Genomic DNA, 20,707 nt, shown 5'->3' with positions numbered 1-20,707 from the left:
CAGGACAGGGTAGGATCAGGCCTATCTCACACTTCCCGTGACAGGGCAGCTGCCGACACACTATCAGATCTCACATGATGAATAGCCCCTTGGCAACACCCGGCCGCGGGCCCGTGCTCAGATTGGGAGGAAGTGAAAGACAAGATGTGTTATCAGCTGATTCATGCTGACATGTTCCTCTGTTCATCAGCTTACAGATGATGTATTTATAGATTTGTGAAAATCGATGTACAGCAGAAAATATTAGGGTTCATGTTTTAGCGCTTTAGAACTAGCTCTTTAACAAGTTCTTCCAAATTATTTATTTAAATATAAAGGTAAACCTTCTCTGTTTTTCAATCTGGCTACACAACATCTATGGTCTAAGGACAGACGGGGAGGTGGCCTGTTCCCTAATCATTTCTCTGTGTGTTTTGAGTCCCATTAACTGATTTTGCACAGAGTGACACAGTTCATACTGACTGAACACTCTGAGTGTAGCAAGCTAACTGAAGTGATCCAGGAAAGTGCAGTCAGAGTTTGCCTGCTGGTGGAGCATTTTATTAATAATAAAACTGTTTCATAGAGTCTTACATCACAGAAGGAGGCCATTCGGTCCATCGTGCCTGTGCTGTCCAATTAGTCCCACTCCCCCCTGCTCTTTCCCCACAGCCCTGCAAATTTTTCCCCTTCAATTATTTATCCAATTCCCTTTTGAAAGTTACTATTGAATCTGCTTCCCTTTCAGGCAGCGCGTTCCAGGTCACAACAACTCGCTGCGTAATTGTTTTCCCTCTAGTCGCTCCTTTTTTCTTAGCCAATTACCATAAATCTGTGTCCTCTGGTTACCGAACCCCTTGCCAGTGGAAACAGTTTCGTCTTATTTACTCCATTAAAACCCTTTGAGATTTTAAATTGAATTTTCATTTATCAGGGCAAGTGCAAACCCTGTCCCGCTCTCTGTGAAATCTTGGTTTCTTCGCCCGAGTCCAGAGTCAGTTCCCACCCTTCCCCGTTCCCCTCCCCTGCTCAGTATCTTCTGCAAATTCACTCGGACTTATTCCGGGTCATTTGTGTTTATCAGGAATAGCAGTAGTCCCGGCACGTCCTCTGGGAAAGCACACTCTGTATAAGCCTCCCCCATTTCAAGCCAGCCAATTACCCGTGATACCGACCTCAGTTTGTAAAGGAGCCTTTCATGCTGTACCATGGCCCTATGAAAATCTAGTTATACCACATCATATGGCTTCCCCTCTCTGAACAAAGTGCGAGGCTGGTCAGGCAAAAGTGACCCCTCCTGAAGCATGTTGGGTTCTTTCCTTACTGGCTCTGTTTTATTCTAATTGTGATTATTGTTTGATTAGTTATCTGATGGGTGGAACTGAAAGAAATCAGTATTTGTAGGGAAATGGTGTTAGGAAAATTGATGGGACTGAAAGCCGATAAATCCCCAGGGCCTGATAATCTACATCCCAGGGTACTTAAGGAAGTGGCCCTAGAAATAGTAGATGCATTGCTGGTCATCTTCCAGAACTCGATAGACTCTGGAACAGTATCCATGGATTGGCGGGTAGCTAATGTTACCCCACTATTCAAAAAAGGTGGTAGAGAAAAGGTGGGGAATTACAGACCGGTAACCCTGACATCGGTAGTGGGGAAAATGCTAGAGTCCATTATAAAAGATGTAATAGCAGAGCACTTGGAAAGCAGTGACTGGATCGGACAAAGTCAACATGGATTTACAAAAGGTAAATCATGCTTGACTAATTTACTGGAATTTTTTGAGGATGTAACTGGTAAAATAGATAAGGGAGAACCAGTGGATGTGGTGTATTTGGACTTTCAGAAGGCTTTCGATAAGGTCCCGCATAAGAGATTACCGTGCAAAATTAAGGCACATGGGATTGGGGGCAAGGCATTGACTTGGATAGAGAACTGGTTGGCGGACAGAAAGCAAAGAGTTGGAATAAACGGGTCGTTTTCCGAGTGGCAGGCAGTGACTAGTGGGGTACCGCAAGGATCGGTCCTAGGACCCCAGCTGTTCACAATATATATTAATGATCTGGACGAGGGAATTGGATGTAATATCTCCAAATTTGCAGACGACACAAAGCTGGGTGGGAGGGTAAGCTGTGAGGAGGATGTCGTGAAACTCCAGCACGATTTGGACAGGTTGGGTGATTGGGCAGAAACATGGCAAATGCACTATAATGTGGATAAATGTGAGGTTATCCACTTTGGTGGCAAAAACAGGAAGGCAGATTATTATTTGAATGGCAATAGATTGGGAGAAGGGGAAGTGCAGAGAGACTTGGGTGTTCTTGTACACCAGTCGCTGAAGGTAAGCATGCAGGTGCAGCAGGCGGTTAAGAAGGCAAATGGTATGTTGGCCTTCGTAGCAAGAGGGTTCGAGTACAAGAACAAGGATGTCTTGCTGCAGTTGTACAGGGCCTTGGTGAGACCACACCTTGAGTATTGTGCGCAGTTTTGGTCGCCTTACCTGAGGAAGGACGTTCTTGCCATGGAAGGAGTGCAGCGAAGATTCACCAGGCTGATACCTGGGATGGCAGGAATGACGTATGAGGAGAGATTGTGTCGATTGGGCTTATACTCACTGGAGTTTAGAAGATTGAGAGGGGATCTCATCGAAACCTATAAAATTCCGTCAGGCCTGGACAGACTAGATGCAGGAAGGATGTTTCTGATGGCCGGGGAGTCCAGAACCAGGGGTCATAGTCTAAGGATAAGGGGTAAGCCATTTAGGACTGAAATGAAGAGGAATTTCTTCACCCAGAGAGTGGTGAACCTGTGGAATTCTCTGCCACAGAGGGCGGTGGAGGCCAGTTGATTAAGTATATTCAAGAAAGAGTTGGATATATTTCTTAAGGCTAAAGGGATCAAGGGATATGGGGAGAAGGCAGGGACAGGGTACTGAATTTGGATGATCAGCCATGATCTCATTGAATGGCGGAGCAGGCTCGAAGGACCGAATGGCCTACTCCTGCTCCTATCTTCTATGTTTCTATGATTATTGGCATCAGACTAACAGGTCTGTAGTTATCAGGTATGGTTCCATCACTTAATATTGGAACTAAATTTGCCTATTCCAGTCTGTTGGAACCCCCATAGTATTCATTGACTCCCTCAACATGACTGTCAGTGTCGCCTGTGTCCCTCTAACTACTCTGAGATATTGTACATCAATCATAGGATATACGGAGGCACAGAAACAGGCCATTTGACCCAACCAGTCAATGCCGCTGTTTATGCTCCACTCGAGGAGACTCCTGTCTATCAGCATAACCCTCTATTCCCTTCCCCCTCATATGCTTGTCTAGCCTCCCCTTAAATGCAACTATACTATTCGCTTCAACCACTCCCTGTGGTAGCGAGTTCCACATTCTCACCAACCTCTGGGTAAAGAAGTTTCTTCTGAATTCCCTGTTGGATTTCTTGGTGACTATCTTATATTGATGGCCTCTAGTTTGCTCTTCCCCCACAAGTGGAAACATTCTCTCTGTATCCACTCAAAACGTTTCATAATTTTAAAGACCTCTATTAGGTCACCCCTCAGCCTTTTTTTCAGGAGAAAAGAGACCCAGCCTGTTCATCCTTTCCTGATAGGCATAACCTTGCAGTTCTGGTATCATTCTTGTAAATCTTCTCTGAACCCTCGCTAGTGCCTCTCTATCATTTTGATAATATAGCGAGCAGATCCTGAGGGTTTATTGGTTTTCTGCCCCTTGAGCCTGTCCACTGCCCACTGCCTGTTTGGCTATGGTCAAACTCCGGAAGTGAACACAATGTGTGTTTGTTGAATGGTTTAATGTTAATGTCCTTCCTGCTTCTAAAAATACATCAAACTATTGTTGCTCAGCAGGGAGCCAACTATCACGGTATCATCAGCCAATGGCTGTTTCCTTTCAGGAAATAACATGTCTAATTCAGCAGATGGCCGCACTTGGCACAGCAGGACAGCGCGCCAACGAGTCTGCGCACGGTATCTTACTGACTGCTTGGGAATTTTCAAACAAATTATGTGGGAAGAGACTGTGACTTCAGACCTTCACTCTGCTATTGATCTTTGCCATTTTATAAAGTCCTCTGAAACAACAAGTCCTGCTCTGATGGTGAAAGAGTGCTTTTGGTGCTGGTAAACCGGAAATGGTTGGCTGAAGGTATCTTGCAGACCCAGTCCCAGTCGATGTGTATGTTGGAAGTAGGGACCGCTCAGGTAAATGTTCCAGCTATGTGGCTGATGTGAAGCCACTCCCAGCAGGTGTAGGTACCCCAAGTTCCTGTGAGCAGCATATGGGCTTCCATCCACTGTGAATTTACCCTTATGTTTAATTGAAATAGATCTGCCAGATATACATTTTATTTAAAAATCTCCATTTTCTACAAAATTGGGGAGTTAGGCGATTTCCTTAGATATTTGATTTCTCAATGATTGGAGTGTGATTTTACAGATTATTTTCAATGCAGTCTATTTGAGACTTTTGTGTTTCAATGACTTTTGTGTTTAAAAAGACATTTGCTGGTTTTATGTTGCTGTTTCATATCCTTTATATTGTGCTTGTGTTAATTCTTCTCAGGTAAACAGACCTTAAAGATATTTGATGGAAACGACACAGTGAAGCGGAATCAATTTCGACTAATTACCGTTCCACGAATTTCAAAAACAGAAGAAGCGGTGGTGAGTCTATTCTGTTCAAAATCCCAAACTAGGGACAAAACCTCAAGCTAAAGTTGAAATTCTGATTAAAACTTGGATTGTTTTGATCATATAACCTGTGTAATATGATCGTGTGACCTTCCGTGCTTGCACTGTGACGTAAGAAAACTACTAGGCACTTGGTCTAAGCGTTAAAGCTTTAATCAACTGTTTTACAACATGGAGGTCTAGTTGTGTCCTTCACTAGTTCCTGTTAAGAATGTCCTGCGCAAGCTGGGCCCGTGCCCGAGTATTTATACTCTCCCTGGACAGCGCCACCCGTAGGCCGCTCAGTATTATTTCATAAGTCAGTCTTTCATGAAGGACTGATTCGTGGCAGCACGGTGGCATAGTGGTTAGCACTGTTGCCTCACAGCGCCAGAGACCCGGGTTCAAATCTGGCCTCGGGTGACTGTCTGTGTGGAGTTTGCACATTCTCCCCGTGTCTGCGTGGGTTTTCTCCGGATGCTCCGGTTTCCTCCCACAGTCCAAAGATGTGCGGGTTAGGTTGATTGGCCATGATAAAAAAATTGGCCCTTAGTGTTAGGGGGGATTAAATACGTGGGGTTACGGGCTTATGGGGATAGGGCTTGTGTGGGATGGCTGTCGGTGTAGGGACCGGGTGCTAGGGTTTGGATGATCAGCCATGATCTCGTTGAATGGCCTACTCCTGCTCCTATCTTCTATGTTTCTATGTCGCACTGTTCATAATCAACCTCCCAAAAGCAGCCAAGCAAGGGTTGGGTTTAGAAGCTGAGTGTGTCTGAGTCCAGCCACAGGGAATGTCCTGCAAACTACATCCATCAGTGTCGGGATACTCACCACCTCTCGTGGATACACAGATAGTGAGAGCGGGGTGTTGGGAATCGAAATTGTGTTTCATTGTAAATGTTGAACTCTTACAAACCTTAGACTGTTGGTAATTCAATTTTATTTGGACTATAAGGATTGGCTACACAAGAACAAACCACAAATAATGATTATTGCACTGTGCTCTCTAGTGGCCTTGCAGCCAGTTTTGCTTTTCAACAAGAGGTGCTGTAAATGAAGCAGATATTAACTATCCTAATCAACAACAACAACTTGCATTTATATAGCGCCTTTAACATAGTAAAACGTCCCAGGGTGCTTCACAGGAGAGATATCGAACAAAATTTGATCGATTGAAAGCTGCCAACAAAGCACAGCTGACATACATGGTCATCACAACCTGCATCAAGCTTCCATTGGGCTTGGGAAAGGAACGCTAGTTATATATACAACAGGTCAAACTTCAGACTAACATTCCATTTACCAGACATGGTATTTAGACTTCATCTGGGCTCAGGTTAAGTCGAACACATCAGGTGCTACAGAGAGCTACATTTCATCAAATTAGCTATGAATTGGCATTGGTCACTGGTCTGGTTTAACAAAATACAGTCTGTAGGGCTAGTCATAAAGCAGACATGCTTTGTTAAGTTGGAAAGACCGTGGAGCCAAAAATATATGAATTATATCTCAAGATATACTGTGAAGAAGAGGCTGTCATCAGCCTACCATAGGACCAAGTCCAAGATCAGCTCTGAGTGTGAGAGTCTCAGGTAGGTACAGGATTACTGGAATCTAGTCACCTCTATCTTCATTGAGCCTAATGTCACTGCCCCGTCTGCTCAGAACTCACCTCAGTTAACACACCTCTGTGGGTGAAGCTGAACATTTTCTGGAAAAATCATATGAAATTCAGTATGCCAAATTCTTTGACAAATATTGGGCAGGACCACCAATAATGATCACTTGAACTTCCAGAATTATACTGACAAACCCAATAAACTCCACTGAAATGGAAGAACTAAGATAATAATAATTCAACTTCATTGTCATTGTACAATGCACAAGTACATGAACAACGAAATGTGATCTTGCAAGCTCCCATGAGTCCAGTACAAATAACATTAACATTAAACGTAAATAGCACTGTCCTGGGAGAAGCAAAGCCGCTGCGTCTGTGCGCTCCACCATTCCTCCTGTCCGACAATCTTCAGCCCAACACCCGGGCCCGCTCACCAGCCGCCCCTCCCGGGGCTCCTTCCGTGACCTTCTCATCAACCGCCCCTCCTCGGGGCTCCTTCCGTGACCTTCTGCACCTGGTCTTCCCTGATGGTCACCCCTCCAGGTACTAACCAGGTCTGGCTCTGCTTTGCTTCCAAGCCTTGCCAGTGACCCTGTCCCTAGTCCCAGGAACAGATAGCTGAATGAAGATCGGGCACAAACATCTCCTTCAAAAGCTTAATCTCAGAAAAAAATCCATTCCCAAAGGCATTGAATCGCATAAGTTTTCAAAGCTGAACCAGGAGAAAGTAGCTAATCCCTGCTTTACCTACTTCAGTGATTCTGTCAATTGATATTGTCCTACCTAAAAATTTTTGTGCCTGATCATAAGAACTGATAAAAGTCATACTTTGATAAATAGAGAGCACATCTATACCGCCAATCATATCAAAGAACATGAAGACTATATTGAAGAGAAGCTGTTACCACAACTGGAGTACCTGCGTCTGATCTGCAACTTAGCTTCAGACTGAATCAGTCGATTTCTAACATTGAATGTCACAATCCAAGTGTGAAAGCCAAAGTTAGGGAAGCACAACAACAACAACTTGCATTTATTTAGCACCTTAACGTAGTAAAAAGTTCCAAGGTGCTTCACAGGAGCATTATCAATTTTGTTGAAAGATTGATGGCGATGCTGCCAGTGCATTTCTACTCTATAATGGTTGGAAATCTTCTTTAGAATTACAGACATTCAGCTGTCGTCAATCCAAGCTTCACCGAGGCAAATAATTGGTGGAAATGGCTGGAACAGAAGATTAGGAATTCGAGGGAAATTGACTGCACTCATCACCATTGGCAACTGCATTCATTGATGACGCTTCTGTGTAGCCACTGTTGGAATGTTCCTAAACTCAGCAGCAGTGTTAGTCCGGCTGATCAGTGGACTTCATGAGGTCCACCTGTGGAACACAACAACTACAATTTGCATTTATATAACTCCTTCAATATAGAAAAATGTCCCTGGTGCTTCAAAGAGGCATGAGAAAAATAAACACTGAACCAAAGAGGTGGATTAGGAAGAGTAACCAAAAGCTGAGTCAAAGAGGTAGTTTTGAGGATGGTCTTAAAGGAGAAGAGATGGGTAGAGACAGGTTTAAGGAGGGAACTCCAGAGTTGGACTTGGGTGTCTGGAAGTGACAAAGGCATGAATGAAGGTTTCAGTGGCAGATGGGCTAATATAGGGACAGAGGCAGGCAATGTTACAGAGGTGGAAGTAGTCATGGAGAAGACATGGGATTGGAAACGCAGGTTACAATAGGAACAGTGGCCAGGAAGGAGAGGGAGTTGGTGGCAAAGGTTGAGTTTGTAGCAGGGGCCGAAGATAATGGCTCAGTCATCCCAATGTTTAGTTACTGCTCATCCAGGACCGGATGTTGGCTGAGAAGTCAGACAGCACAGAGGCAGTGGAAAGATAGAATGGGTGTCATCAGCATACATGTGGAAACTGACCCCATGCCAGGGGGCATCATGTAGATTAGAAAAAGGAGGGGCTGGCCAAGGGTGGATCCTTTAACAAAACCTGAGGTTCTGCTGTGTGGTGGGAAGAGAAGCCATTGCTAAGGATGTCAAATTTGTAGATAGTCCATGGAAGGCCAGGAAGGGTAATGTACCACAGTCACAGAGAACGTCATTCATGACTTTAGTTGGGGCCATTTTGGTGCAGTGGGAGGGACGGAAACCTGATTAGAGGGATTCAAACTTGGGCTGACCAGTTGCAGGTAACATTCACATCAAACAAGTGCCCAGGTACCTTGCCATGATCGTCAGAGGCACCACCATCAGCAAGTTCTCCACCAGCAACATCCCGGGGGTCACCATTGACCAGAAGCTGAACTGGACCAGCTAAATCAGCACCGTGGCTACAAGACCAGGGCAGAGGCTGGGTAACCAATGACGAGGGGCTCACCTCCTGACCAATGTTTCCCCTAATTTTTTTTGGGTGCGCGGTCCCTATAATGGGCTGCGTGGCCCTTTCAAAATTTCGCACATGTGCCAATTCTCCCATTGAAAAGCTGGTAAGCGGCCTGCGCGGGACCTCTAGAGAGCTGTGTGGCCACGCATCTTACCAGGAACGTTGCTCCTGACCACTCAAAGCCTCTCTAACATCTACAAGGCTCCAGTCAGGGTGACGTAAGAAAACTACTAGGCACTTGGTCTGAGTATTAAACAAGGCTTTAATCAACTGTTTCACAACATGGCGATCTAGTTGTGTCCTTCACTAGTTCCTGTTTACAAAATGTCCTGAGCAAGCTGGGCCCATGCCCGAGTATTTATACTCTCCCTGGACAGTGCCACCAGCAGGCCGCCCAGTATTATTTCATAAGTCATTTCTACATGAATGGCAAGATTCATGTCAAGGGGTGTGATGGATTCACCACTCACCTGATTGAGTGCAGCTCCAACAGCACTTGGGAAGTTCAACACCATCCAGGACAGAGCAGTTCGCTTGATCGATGCCTCTGCCACTGGACTCATTATACACTCCCTCCATCCCTGGTGAACTGTGGCTACAGTGTCTGCAATCTCCACGATGCACTGCAGCAACGTGCCACGGGTTCTTTAACAGCACCTCCCTCCTCTGCAACCTCACTACCCAACAGGAAACCAGCCGGAACCTTCCTCAATCTGGATGTGGCAAATGGCTGTTTTTCCAGACTGGAGGATGGTAGACAGTGGCGTTCCCCAAGGGTCAGTGCTGAGGCCACTGCTTTTTTGATATATATGACCTGAATATTGGAATACAGAGTAGAATTTCTAAATTTGCCGATGACACCAAACTTGGGGGTGTGGCAAACAGTGAGGATGATACCAATCGACTGCAACAGGACATAGAAAGGCTAGCAGAATGGGCAGACAAGTGGCAGATGGAATTTAATACAGAGAAGTGTGAGGTGATGCATTTTGGCAGAAGGAACAGGAAAAGGCAATATACACTTAATGGCACAGTTTTAAAGAGTGTGCAGGGACAGAGGGACCTGGGAGTTAATGTGCATAGGTCCCTGAAGGTGGCAGGATATATTGAGAGAGAGTGGTTAGCAAAGCATATGGGATCTTGGGCTTCATAAATAGAGTATTCCCAGAAATTTGGGTCGGAGGCTTCCCGCGGGTGCAAGCCCCCGACCTGCACTTACCTAGCGCACCGGCCGTTGAGCTGTGGGCCCGCGTGGGATTCCGATCCTGCTCCAACTGCCGGCACGCAGTGCTTGCGTATCCCAGGGGCGCAGTTAGTTCGATGCGTCCCCTGGGATCACGTGGGCCATGGAGAGCCAATGGTAGCAGGGAAATGCCCATTCATAAAATTGACAGGAAGAGCTGTCAAAACTATAAATACTATAAGCCCCAAAACTTCAAAAAAAAAAAAAAATTTTTTTTATCACATTTTTAAAATAACTATAAATTACATAAAATAACTATTTTAAACAATTTAAATTTTTGAAAAAATTAATTACATTTTCTAACGGGGCTAAAAATGAACTTACCTTTCTTTAAAGTATTTAAAAATAATAAACCTGTGGAAAAAATGTTTTAATTTTAATGAATTCACCACTTACCTTGTTAAAAGCAGGCCTTGCGCCTGCTTTTCACATGTGTAACTCCTGGAGACTTACCCTCCCGGAGAAACCTGCAAAAAAAACAGAAGTTCCAGGCGCACGCGTTCGACCTCTGAACCCCTTCCTTTAAGGGAACGGAAGTTCCGGTTTCCCGCGCATGCGCAGTGCATGCACAAAACCGGCACTTCCGTTGGGCCTACGGGAGAGTACCCCGTGCGTACTCACCCGTGGAGACCCGAATTTCTGGGCCATTGAGTACAAAAGTAGAGAAGTTATGCTGAACCTTTATAAAGCACAGGTTAGGCCACAACTGGAGTATTGCGTCTAGTTCTGGTCACCACACTTTAGGAAGGATGTGAAGGCCCTTGAGAGGGTGCAGAGGAGATTTACCAGAATGGTTCGGGGGATGGGGGATCTTAGCTACAAGGACAGGTTGGAGAAGCTGGATTTGTTTTCATTAGAGCAAAGGAGGTTGAGGGGTGATTTGATAGAGGCGTACAAGATTATAACGGGTTTGGATAGGCTAGACGGGGAAAGGCTGTTCCCACTAGTTGATGGTACAAGGACTAGGGGGACACAGATTTCAGGTTTTGGGCAAGAGATACGGGGGGGTGTGAGGAAAAACTTTTTTACGCAGCGAGTGGTGATGAACTGGAATTCGCTGCCGATGGACGTGGTGGAAGTGGAGACACTCGATGTTTTCAAGGGAAGATTGGATAGGCACTTGAGGGAAATAAACTTGCAGGGATAGAGCAGGGGAAGGGGACTGACTGGATTGCTCTACAGAGAGCCAGCACGGACTTGATGGGCCGAATGGCCTCTTTCTGTGCCGTTATGACTCTATGTGTATGACCCAGTCTATCTTTGCAATGTTGTTTCTCACGTGGCAGCAAATTATAATAGCTTAAAAAGTACTTGTCGGAAGGACCACCGTCTTAATCTGATTCACGACCTTCAAATATGTCGCCCCCATCTCTTCACCAAATGAAGATGTGCAACTCATGGGGCTCGATTTTAATGCAGCCGACAGGCGGACTTTTAGGCGTGCGGGGGGTTAAAATCACAAAACCCGGGGGTCGGGACACCACCCCCCGCCCCCCCCGGCCTGGTTCCCGCCTCCACGCCATTTTAACCTAGGTGTGTCTGATTGACCCGAATAGGCGGGACTGGTCTTTAGGGACCTTAAACAGCACTGATTGGCCTTTATAATCCCATTTTAACAGGCCCTTGCCTGTTTAACCCTTTTCCCACGTAAAAACGCACCTGGTGGGGATCACGCCTGTGAAACCGGGCGTGAACACTATTGGCTTGCTGACTATCAGCTGCAGGTCCAACATTAAAGAGGACATTTGATCAGTCCTCATTTGCAGGTGGCAGGACTTTGTTGTCTCAGGTCTGGGGCAACTTTTACCAGGCCTAACCACACCTGTGGAAGGTTGGAGCCTCACACTCTTCTCCAGTGACCTCCTGCGAGACCCCTCTCGCCACCCTCACTCGGCGCTTCCTCAACTGAGGCATCTACCAGAAGCATGGGAGGCCTTTTTTTCCCTTCTCCTCTTGGCATTAGAGGACCTCCAGCCCCAATCGCGAAATGACACACGCCACAACTGCAGAAGTTGCCATCAGAATTTTTATGAAAAACACACTGATGGCATTTTTACAAAATACACAGCATTTCACCCAAGTGACTATTTGTGCTTTATTTTCCTCTTACGCGTGCTCCTACGTAGTGGTTCCCCTGTGGCTTCAGCAAATGTGGAGGCCCCTTGCTCACTTTCCTGCTGCTCCTGTCTTGACACCTTTGGCGGGCGTCCTCTGGGGTGGCGAGTCTGTGAGGGCTCGCCAGCAGTCTGCTGCTCCTGCGGCTGTGCAGGGGTTGAGACCTCTATCTCCGTTGGGTGTGTACTCCGGTGGGGCTCTGACCGAGGGCTTTGCAGTGGCATGGAAGTGTGAGCGCTTGGAGAGGAGCCCCCACTTCCTTGAGGTCTGCCACCAACCTCCCTCTCATGGGTTAGGTCCCCCTCAGTGCCTGCAAGTGGCTGGAGAGCAGCTTGCTGCACATCAGGGGGGCCATGGGGACCCGTATCTACAATGGCAGTCCTACTCATGAAGGTCTGGTTTCTCTGTTCAATAGATGCCCATCGCTCCTCAAGAGATGTCATTCTATTCTGAACACTCACCATGTTTTCCATACCCTGGCGACTAACCTCCTCCATGGCCATAGCCCTCCTCTCCTCTACTGTTGCCAGCCTTACCACGGAGGCAGCAATCATTTCCACGTAGGTAGCCATCCTTTCCATGTTGATGCGTTCATGCGCCAATGACTCCACAAAGGCTCTGCTCATGTTCGCTATGGACTCCTCCATTCGTTCCACACTCACAGCGACCCTAGAGACAAAACCTGCCAGAGGCTCCTGCATCTGTGCATGGAGTTCCATCACCTCTGATCTTACGGATAGACCCAGAGGGTCGACATGCAGCTGAGCCGAGCTGGCAGAGTCCTGTGCCCTCCGACGAGGACTCTCCACTGCTGTCCCTGTCTCCACAATCTGCTGATGCTCACTTGTGAGCTGTGATACACCAGGTGACAACACTACTCTATGTCCCGAAGGTCCCCCCGAGGTGTGAGTGTCTGCCCTGGTGCTGGGTGCACTTATTTCTGCTGACGCTGCGCCCTCAGAGGTTGCAGATTCCTCTGAGGAGTCTGGCTGCTCAGACTCTTCCTCCTGCACAGTGGGGACGGGGGCTCTCGATGGTCCTGTGGGGGAGTCAAGGATAAAGTTAGAGTTGTGATGCCAAGGTTACATGCACATTGCATTCTGCAGATGATCATAAGTCCATATGATGTAGCTTCAGAATCATTATCAGCGACTCATGCAATGCCAATGAGAGAGATGGAAAACTATTCTGTCCCCAGCTTGCGGGAATGCTCCTGCCTGTCCTTCCCCAACGTCCACATCTCGGTCAGCCCCGGCAATCTCCAGGACACCTTCCTCCCAGGGGGTGAGCTGGGCTAATGAGGGCGGCCCTCCTCCTATCCTGGCTCGCTCTCTCCTGTTGTGAGCTCCCTTTTCCTGCAATGAGGGAGACAAGTGGAGGTTGAGTGAGAATGAAGGAGTGAGTGTAGAGATTGCATAGCATAGATACTTAGAAGGAGACAAAGATGGAGTGAGGTTGCAATACCAAGGGCCCTCCCTGTGTGTTGTCAGTTGTGTTCAAAGCGTCAGAGTGAGAGGGAGTGTGAGGGCTGCATGGTGGCATAGTTCTGTGAATGTGAGCATAGAGGGAGAGAGAATGGGTAAGGGTGCATGGATGTGAGTGTCTAGTGGGATGTGCAGGAAGAAATTGCTGAAGCTGAGTGCTGGTGAAGAAAGGCAATGGGGAACAGATGGAGGGTGATGGAAACATCATACAGTACTTACTTTTCCAGTGCAAAGAAGGTCATGGAATCTTTTCCTGCACTGCAACCACGTTCTTCGTGTGAGCCCCAAGCAGTTGACTTGACCTGCCACCTGTAGCCACACAGCCTTGGTCTGGCTGGGAGGCCTCTTCCTCCCTAAAGAAGGGAACAGGACCTCCCTGTGGGCCCTAGCACCATCCAGTAATGCCTGCAGTGAAGCCTCATCAAATTTGGGGGCAGATCTGGCCCTCCCGCTGGCCGTTGCTCCTGTGCCATCTGAACGGTGAAGTTTGGGAGCCTGCAGAGGAAGCAAGGCTTGCTGTGGACTTTAAAAGCAGCAGCAATGATGACGTCATATTCTGCAACTTTCTGACTGGAAATACTTAATTGCCAAGACTTCCCACATGCTGGAAATCAATTGGCCAATTGAGTTAAAATTGCATCAATCTCATAGACCTATTCAGAACCGTGTGGGAATCACTAAATTCGGGGAACCTGCCAATTCCCCGCACCTGAGATAAAATCGACCCCATGATCTCTTATAGACCACTACAAATAACACTTGCAAAATCGGTAACTTGTGCATTTTCCATTTAAGAAGTCAAGGTGAAATTAAACAGAACACTACTTTTGTGAAGAAACGTGATGACTATTCTACCAAAATGTGAAAGAATCTTAGAATCTTACAGCACAGGAACCCATTCGGCCCATCATGCCTGTGCTGGCTCTCACCTCAGCCACATTCCCCTGTCCTTTCACCATGCTATTTATATTTTTCTTCTCCAAATATTTATCCAATTTTGTTTTAAAATCTAAGCGTGAAGGTTAAACTTCACCATGCTACATTTAGGTAAAATCGATCGACTCTATCCCATGTACTTAAAGTTGAACCATTCTTGGTTAGGACTTAATTTGCAGTTTTCTAGTTTGCTCAGTGTTTTGTGGCAGAGAGAGCGAGCAGGGCAAGTGATGTGGGAGGATTAAGATGTGGGATTAAGTGATGTGGGAGGATTAAGGCTGTGATTTAATGATCTGTGTGTTTATGTGGATTTAACTGGAATCCCACTTTAATAGGAAGCTGCACTGAGAACATACTACATCCCAGATGATCCTCAGGATTACGAACTCCAAACATTTACCCAGGACGCTCTCTACAGTGACGACATTATCAACCGAAATGGAGGCAGCGTGGAAAGCAAGAACCTGTCAATATTCCGCGACACTATTCCCGAGGCATGGGTACTGCGCGCAAAGCCGAAAGATTGTGAAATAGTCAAAATTTATCCTGGATGGTTAAAGTAAGTTGCTTCTTACAGGCAAATGAAAGTATGAAATAATACAGAAGGTGTTTGGTGATATTACTATACACAGTCAAAGTGATGGGGAACCAGGTGGTGCCGTGGATTAATCTTTCAGCCCTAGGACCTGGATCAAATTCTAGCCCCGACTGACGGTCCCTTCTGTCTGTAGTCTGGAAGGGCTTTACGTGGCAGTACAAGCAAGGTCCTGATGTGCAAGTGCTCAAAATAAAGTTGCCCCTAATTTAGCTTTGGTGGTAATCTCACTCAGAGAGACGAGTGAATTGAAAAATGTCTAACTGCTGCACTTTCTGAGGTTGGGACTGAGGCACATTGTTGGGTTAGAGTGGAAGGAGATGGCATTGTCTCTAACTGTGCTCTACCTGTGTTCAGCACTGACACTGGGTGTCTGGTAGAGGGAGCTTTCCAGCACAAGCATAAAAAAGTAAAATTCACAAATGAAATGTGAGGATTTCTTCAAATTAATCTAAAAATCCAGGTGCTTGGTGGCTCTAGGAGTAGAGTAAGGAGCGACTGTGAGCTGGGAAACTTTAACTGGTTCTCGTGGTGCTAGAAGGAGTTGGAGAGCTTTGTGGCTGTGCAGCATTTCATTTGTACAGAAGAAAACTTTGGTGAAGTGGTCACTGAAAAGAACAGATCCCGGAGAGCGGGTTCGCCCGGAGAGCGAGAGCTGGTTCGCCCGGAGAGCGAGAGCGGGTTCGCCCGGAGAGCGAGAGCGGGTTCGCCCGGAGAGCGAGAGCGGGTTCGCCCGGAGAGCGGGTTCGGGTTCGCCCGGAGAGCGAGACCGGCGGGCTCGCCCGGAGAGCGAGACCGGCGGACGGAGAGCGAGAGCCGCGGGTTAACCCAAACCTCGCAGAGTGAAATCAGGAAAGTGGGAGGGAGTGGCATAACCTTATTGTTACAATGGTAAAACCCCATCCTTACTAGCACTTACACTGTTACAAAACTTAACGATCTAGGGTGTTCTGCTACATTGATATAATCTAGATTACAATGTAGAGATGACTTTGTTTCATATTTCAAAAGGTCTGATTTTGAAAGCTTCTCAGATTTGAAAAATCCAAAAGCTGGTTTAGATTTTATTGTATACATTTAAGCCTCTATTCCACTTTTGTCATTTTTTGTTTAAGAAATAGACTTTATATATGTCAGTTTTCTATCAAATTCTGTGATTTCAAAGATAGCTAGTATTCCTTCATTTCGAATGTTCATCTATTAGTTCAACTGTGTTCCCATGTTTCAGGTTTGGAGTGGCCTATATCTCCATTCCTATAAATATCAAGACTACAGTCAAAGCAGTTATCGAGGAGGTCCTTTTACAACTGGGACGACAGGTCAGTTCATAAGAACATAAGAATTAGGAGCAGGAGTCGGCCATACAGTCCCTCGAGTCTGCTCCGCCATTCAATTAGATCGTGGCTGATCTTCTACATCAATTCCACTTTCCCGCCTGATCCCCCATATCCCTTGATTCCCTTAATCAGAAATTTTAATCAGCAATGCTTTGATATTTACTTTGCTTAATATAATTGAGTAACAATGTGCAGTAACTGTGACCAGGACAATCCAGTAAGCTTTGTTTCTTTGTTGTAAGTACAGTGTCATCCTGTTTACACATTAGCACCATTGAATCTCACAGTCCATAAACTACAGTAATCCCTGTTATATATTGGTAAGGACTAAAAGATATTCTTGTAACCTAATTTTGTTATTATAGTAAAGTCGTACCGTTAGGGACATAATGTATAATAATAAATATGTAAGGTTTTGACACCCTGATTTAAAAAGAATATTATTTTATTGGGGGTCAAGCAGGGAGCGGCTACTAGTTTAAATCCATAACTGTAGGGACAGAGCTCGGAGGAGAGATTAACTACCCTGGGAATTCTCTCCCTTAAATAAAGACTGATGCCTAATTTGATAGAAGTGTTTAAGATTCTGAAGGGTTTGGAGTCTATAGATTCAGAAACGTCAGCGGGAATTTCAGCGGCAGCAGCGGGGCTATAAAAGGCTCCAAGAGACCAGGTAGGCCTCAGAGCGTCGGCGGGAATTTCAGCGGCAGCAGCGGGGCTATAAAAGGCCCCCAGAGACCAGGTAGGTTTACTAATCTCCAATCTCACAGAGAGGGAGAGAAGTAAGAAGTAATCGAAGTGTGACGTCACCAGAAAGCAGATAAGTGATTGGTTGGTGAGTATTTCTCTCTTTTTAAACTTTAACTCTGTGGTTTATAGTTTCTAAGCTCTCTGTGGTGTAGCGGGGACTGTTTGTAAAACCAGGACCCTTAAATATCCCATTTAACTGTAGTGTAATTGGTGGGATTGATTTGATTTAATTTAATTGCAATTAACTAAAGGGTAAGTCATGGCAGGACAGCCCGGCCATGTGGTATGCTCCTCCTGTGCTATGTGGGAACTCAGGGACACTTCCTGTGTCCCTGACAACCATGTGTGCAGGAAGTGTATCCAGCTGCAGCTACTGGCAGACCGCATTGCGGCGCTGGAACTGCGATTGGATTCATACTGGACCATTCGCGAGGCTGAGGACGTCGTGAATAGCACATTTGATCAGTTGGTCACACCGCAGGCAAAGGTTGGACAGGCAGAAAGGGAATGGGTGACCAACAAGACAGAGTACTAGGCACAGGCAGGTAGTGCAGGGGTCCCCTGTGGACATCCCCCTCTCAAACAGATACACCACTTTGAGTACTGTTGGGGGGGATGGCTTATCAGAGGAAGGCAGCAGCAGCCAACTTCCTGGCAGCAGGGATGGTTCTGCTGCACAGGATGGGAGGAAAAAGAGGGGGTAGAGCTATAGTAATAGAGGATTCTATTGTTAGGGGAATAGATAGGCATTTCTGCGGCCGCAAACGAGACTCCAGGATGGTGTGTTGCCTTCCTGGTGCAAGGGTCAAGGATGTCTCAGAGCGGCTGCAGAACATTTTAGAAGGGGAGGGTGAACAGCCAGTTGTCGTGGTGCATATAGGTACCAATGATATAGGTAAAAAACGGGATGAGGTCCTAAAAGCTGAATATAGGGAGTTAGGAGGTTAAAAAATAGGACCTCAAAGGTAGTAATCTCAGGATTGCTACCAGTGCCACGTGTTAGTCAGAGTAGAAATAGAAGGATATTTCAGATGAATACGTGGCTAGAGGAATGGTGTGAGGGGGAGGGATTCAAATTCCTGGGACATTGGAACCGGTTCTGGGGGAGGTGGGACCAGTTTGCACCTGGGCAGGGCCGGGACCGATGTCCTAGGGAGGAGTGTTTGCTAGTGCTGTGGGGGAGGGTTTAAACTAAAATGGCAGTGGGTTGGGAAGCTGAGCAGAGGGACAGAGGAAAGGGAAACAAGGATAAAAGAAAAAGATAGGAAGGAGAAAAACAAAAGTGGCAGTCAGAGAAATCAACAGTTTAACTCAAACATGGCCACAGTAAATAATAATTCTAATAGGTCTAAGAGCGTTAAAAAAAAACAAGCCTGAAGGCTTTGTGTCTTAATGCGAGGAGCATTTGTAATAAGGTGGATGAATTAGCTGCACAAATAGAGGTAAACAAATATGATATGATTGGGATTACGGAAACATAGCTCCAGGGTGGCCAAGGCTGGGAACTCAACATCCAGGGGTATTCAATATTCAGGAAAGATAGGCAAAAAGGAAAGGGAGGTGGGGTAGCATTGCTGGTTAAAGAAGGGATTAACACAATTGTAAGGAAGGATATTAGCTCTGATGATGTGGAATCTGTATGGGTAGAATTGAGAAATACCAAGGGGCAGAAAACGTTAGTGGGAGTGGTATATAGACCTCCAAACACTAATGCGGAGGTTGGGGGTGGCATTAAAAGGGAAATTAGAGAAGCGTGCAATAAGGGCACAGCAGTCATCATGGGTGACTTTAATCTACATATAAATTGGGCTAACCAAATTAGTAACAACATTGTGGAGGAGGAATTCCTGGAGTGTTTATGGGATGGTTTCCTGGACCAATATGTCGAGGAACCAACCAGAGATCAGGCCATCTTAGACTGGGTATTATGTAACGAGAAAGGATTAATTAACAATCTTGTTGTACGAGGCCCCTTGGGTCGGAGCGATCATAATATGATAGAATTCTTCATTAAGATGAAGAATGAAGTTGTTGACTCAGAGACTAGGGTCTTGAATTTAAATAAAGGAAACTACGATGGTCTGAGGCGCGCGTTGGGTAGGATTGATTGGGGAATGTCACTCAAAAGGGTTGACGGTGGATAGGCAATGGCAAACATTCAAAGATCGCATGGATGAACTACAGAATTTGTTCATCCCAGTTTGGCATAAAAATAAAACAAAAAAGGTGACTCAACTGTGGCTAACAAGGGAAATTAGGGATAGCATAAGATCTAAGGAGAGGACATATAAATTGGCCAGAAAAAGCAGCAAACCTGAGGATTGGGAGCAGTTTAGGATTCAACAAAGGAGGACAAAGGTATTAATTAAGAAGGGGAAAATAGAATATGAGAGTAAGCTTGCAGGGAACATAAAAACTGACTGTAAAAGCTTTTATAGATATGTGAAGAGAAAAAGATTGGTGAAGTCAAGCGTAGGTCCCTTGCAGTCAGAATCAGAGGAATTTATAATGGGGAACAAAGAAATGGCAGACCAATTAAATATATATTTTGGTTCTGTCTTCACAAAGGAACATAAGAACATAAGAAGTAGGAGCAGGAGTAGGCCAGCCCCTCGGGCCTGCTCCGACATTCAATAGGATCATGGCTGATCCGAACCTAGACTCACGTCCACTTCCCTGCCCGCTCCCCGTAACCCCTAATTCCCTTATCAGCTAGGAAACTGTCTATCTCCGTTTTAAATTTATTTAATGTCGCAGCTTCCACAGCTCTCTGAGGCAGCAAATTCCATAGATTTACTACCCTCTGAGTGAAGAAGTTTCTCCTCATCTCAGTTTTGAAAGGGCAGCCCCTTATTCTAAGATTATGCCCCCTAGTTCTAGTCTCACCCATCCTCCCCGCATCCACCCGATCAAGCCCCCTCACAATCTTATATGTTTCAATAAGATCGCCTCTCATTCTTCTGAATTCCAATGAGTAGAGGCCCAACCTACTCGACCTTTCCTCATAAGTCAACCCCCTCATCTCTGGAATGAACCTTCTCTGAACTGCCTCGATAGCAAGTATATCTTTTCTTAAATATGGAAACCAAAACTGTACGCAGTATTCCAGGTGTGGCCTCACCAGTACCCTGTATAACTGAAGCAAGACTTCCCTGCTTTTATACTCCATCCCCCTTGCAATAAAAGCCAAGATTCCATTGGCCTTCCTGATCACCTGCTGTACCTGCATACTAACCTTCTGTGTTTCATGCACCAGGACCCCCAGATTCCTTTGTACTGTAACACTTTGCAGTTTCTCTCCATTTAGATAATAACTTGCTCTTTGATTTTTTCTGCCAAAGTGCATAACCTCACACTTTCCAACATTATATTCCATCTGCCAAATTTCTGCCCACTCACTTAGCCTGTCTATGTCCTTTTGCAGGTTTTTTATGTCCTCCTCACTCACTGCTTTCCCTCCCATCTTTGTATCGTCGGCAAACTTGGATACGGTGCACTCGGTCCCCTCCTCCAAATCGTTAATATAGATTGCAAAGAGTTGGGGTCCC

The 20,707-nt window shown here is 45.9% G+C and overlaps 2 protein-coding genes across 8 annotated transcripts in view; one reads left to right on the top strand and one right to left on the bottom strand.

The window, feature by feature from the left end:
* dgkq (diacylglycerol kinase theta) overlaps positions 1-20,707 on the top strand; it is a 194,784-nt gene that overhangs the window by 92,665 nt on the left and 81,412 nt on the right. For all 4 annotated transcript variants that reach the window (XM_086005561.1, XM_086005533.1, XM_086005551.1 and 1 more), the window contains 3 exons: positions 4,575-4,675; positions 14,813-15,036; positions 16,301-16,391. In XM_086005561.1, the coding sequence (XP_085861687.1) occupies positions 4,575-4,675; positions 14,813-15,036; positions 16,301-16,391 (416 nt within the window). The remainder of the gene's footprint in view (positions 1-4,574; positions 4,676-14,812; positions 15,037-16,300; positions 16,392-20,707) is intronic.
* gne (glucosamine (UDP-N-acetyl)-2-epimerase/N-acetylmannosamine kinase) overlaps positions 1-20,707 on the bottom strand; it is a 467,449-nt gene that overhangs the window by 421,336 nt on the left and 25,406 nt on the right. The gene's annotated exons all lie outside the window — the stretch shown is intronic.

Source organism: Somniosus microcephalus, chromosome 2 (genome assembly GCF_052327205.1).
Source record: "Somniosus microcephalus isolate GS21.2 chromosome 2, FLI_Smic_1.0, whole genome shotgun sequence".
Classification (NCBI taxonomy): Eukaryota; Metazoa; Chordata; class Chondrichthyes; order Squaliformes; family Somniosidae; genus Somniosus; species Somniosus microcephalus.
This window is presented reverse-complemented; position numbering and strand designations above follow the sequence as displayed.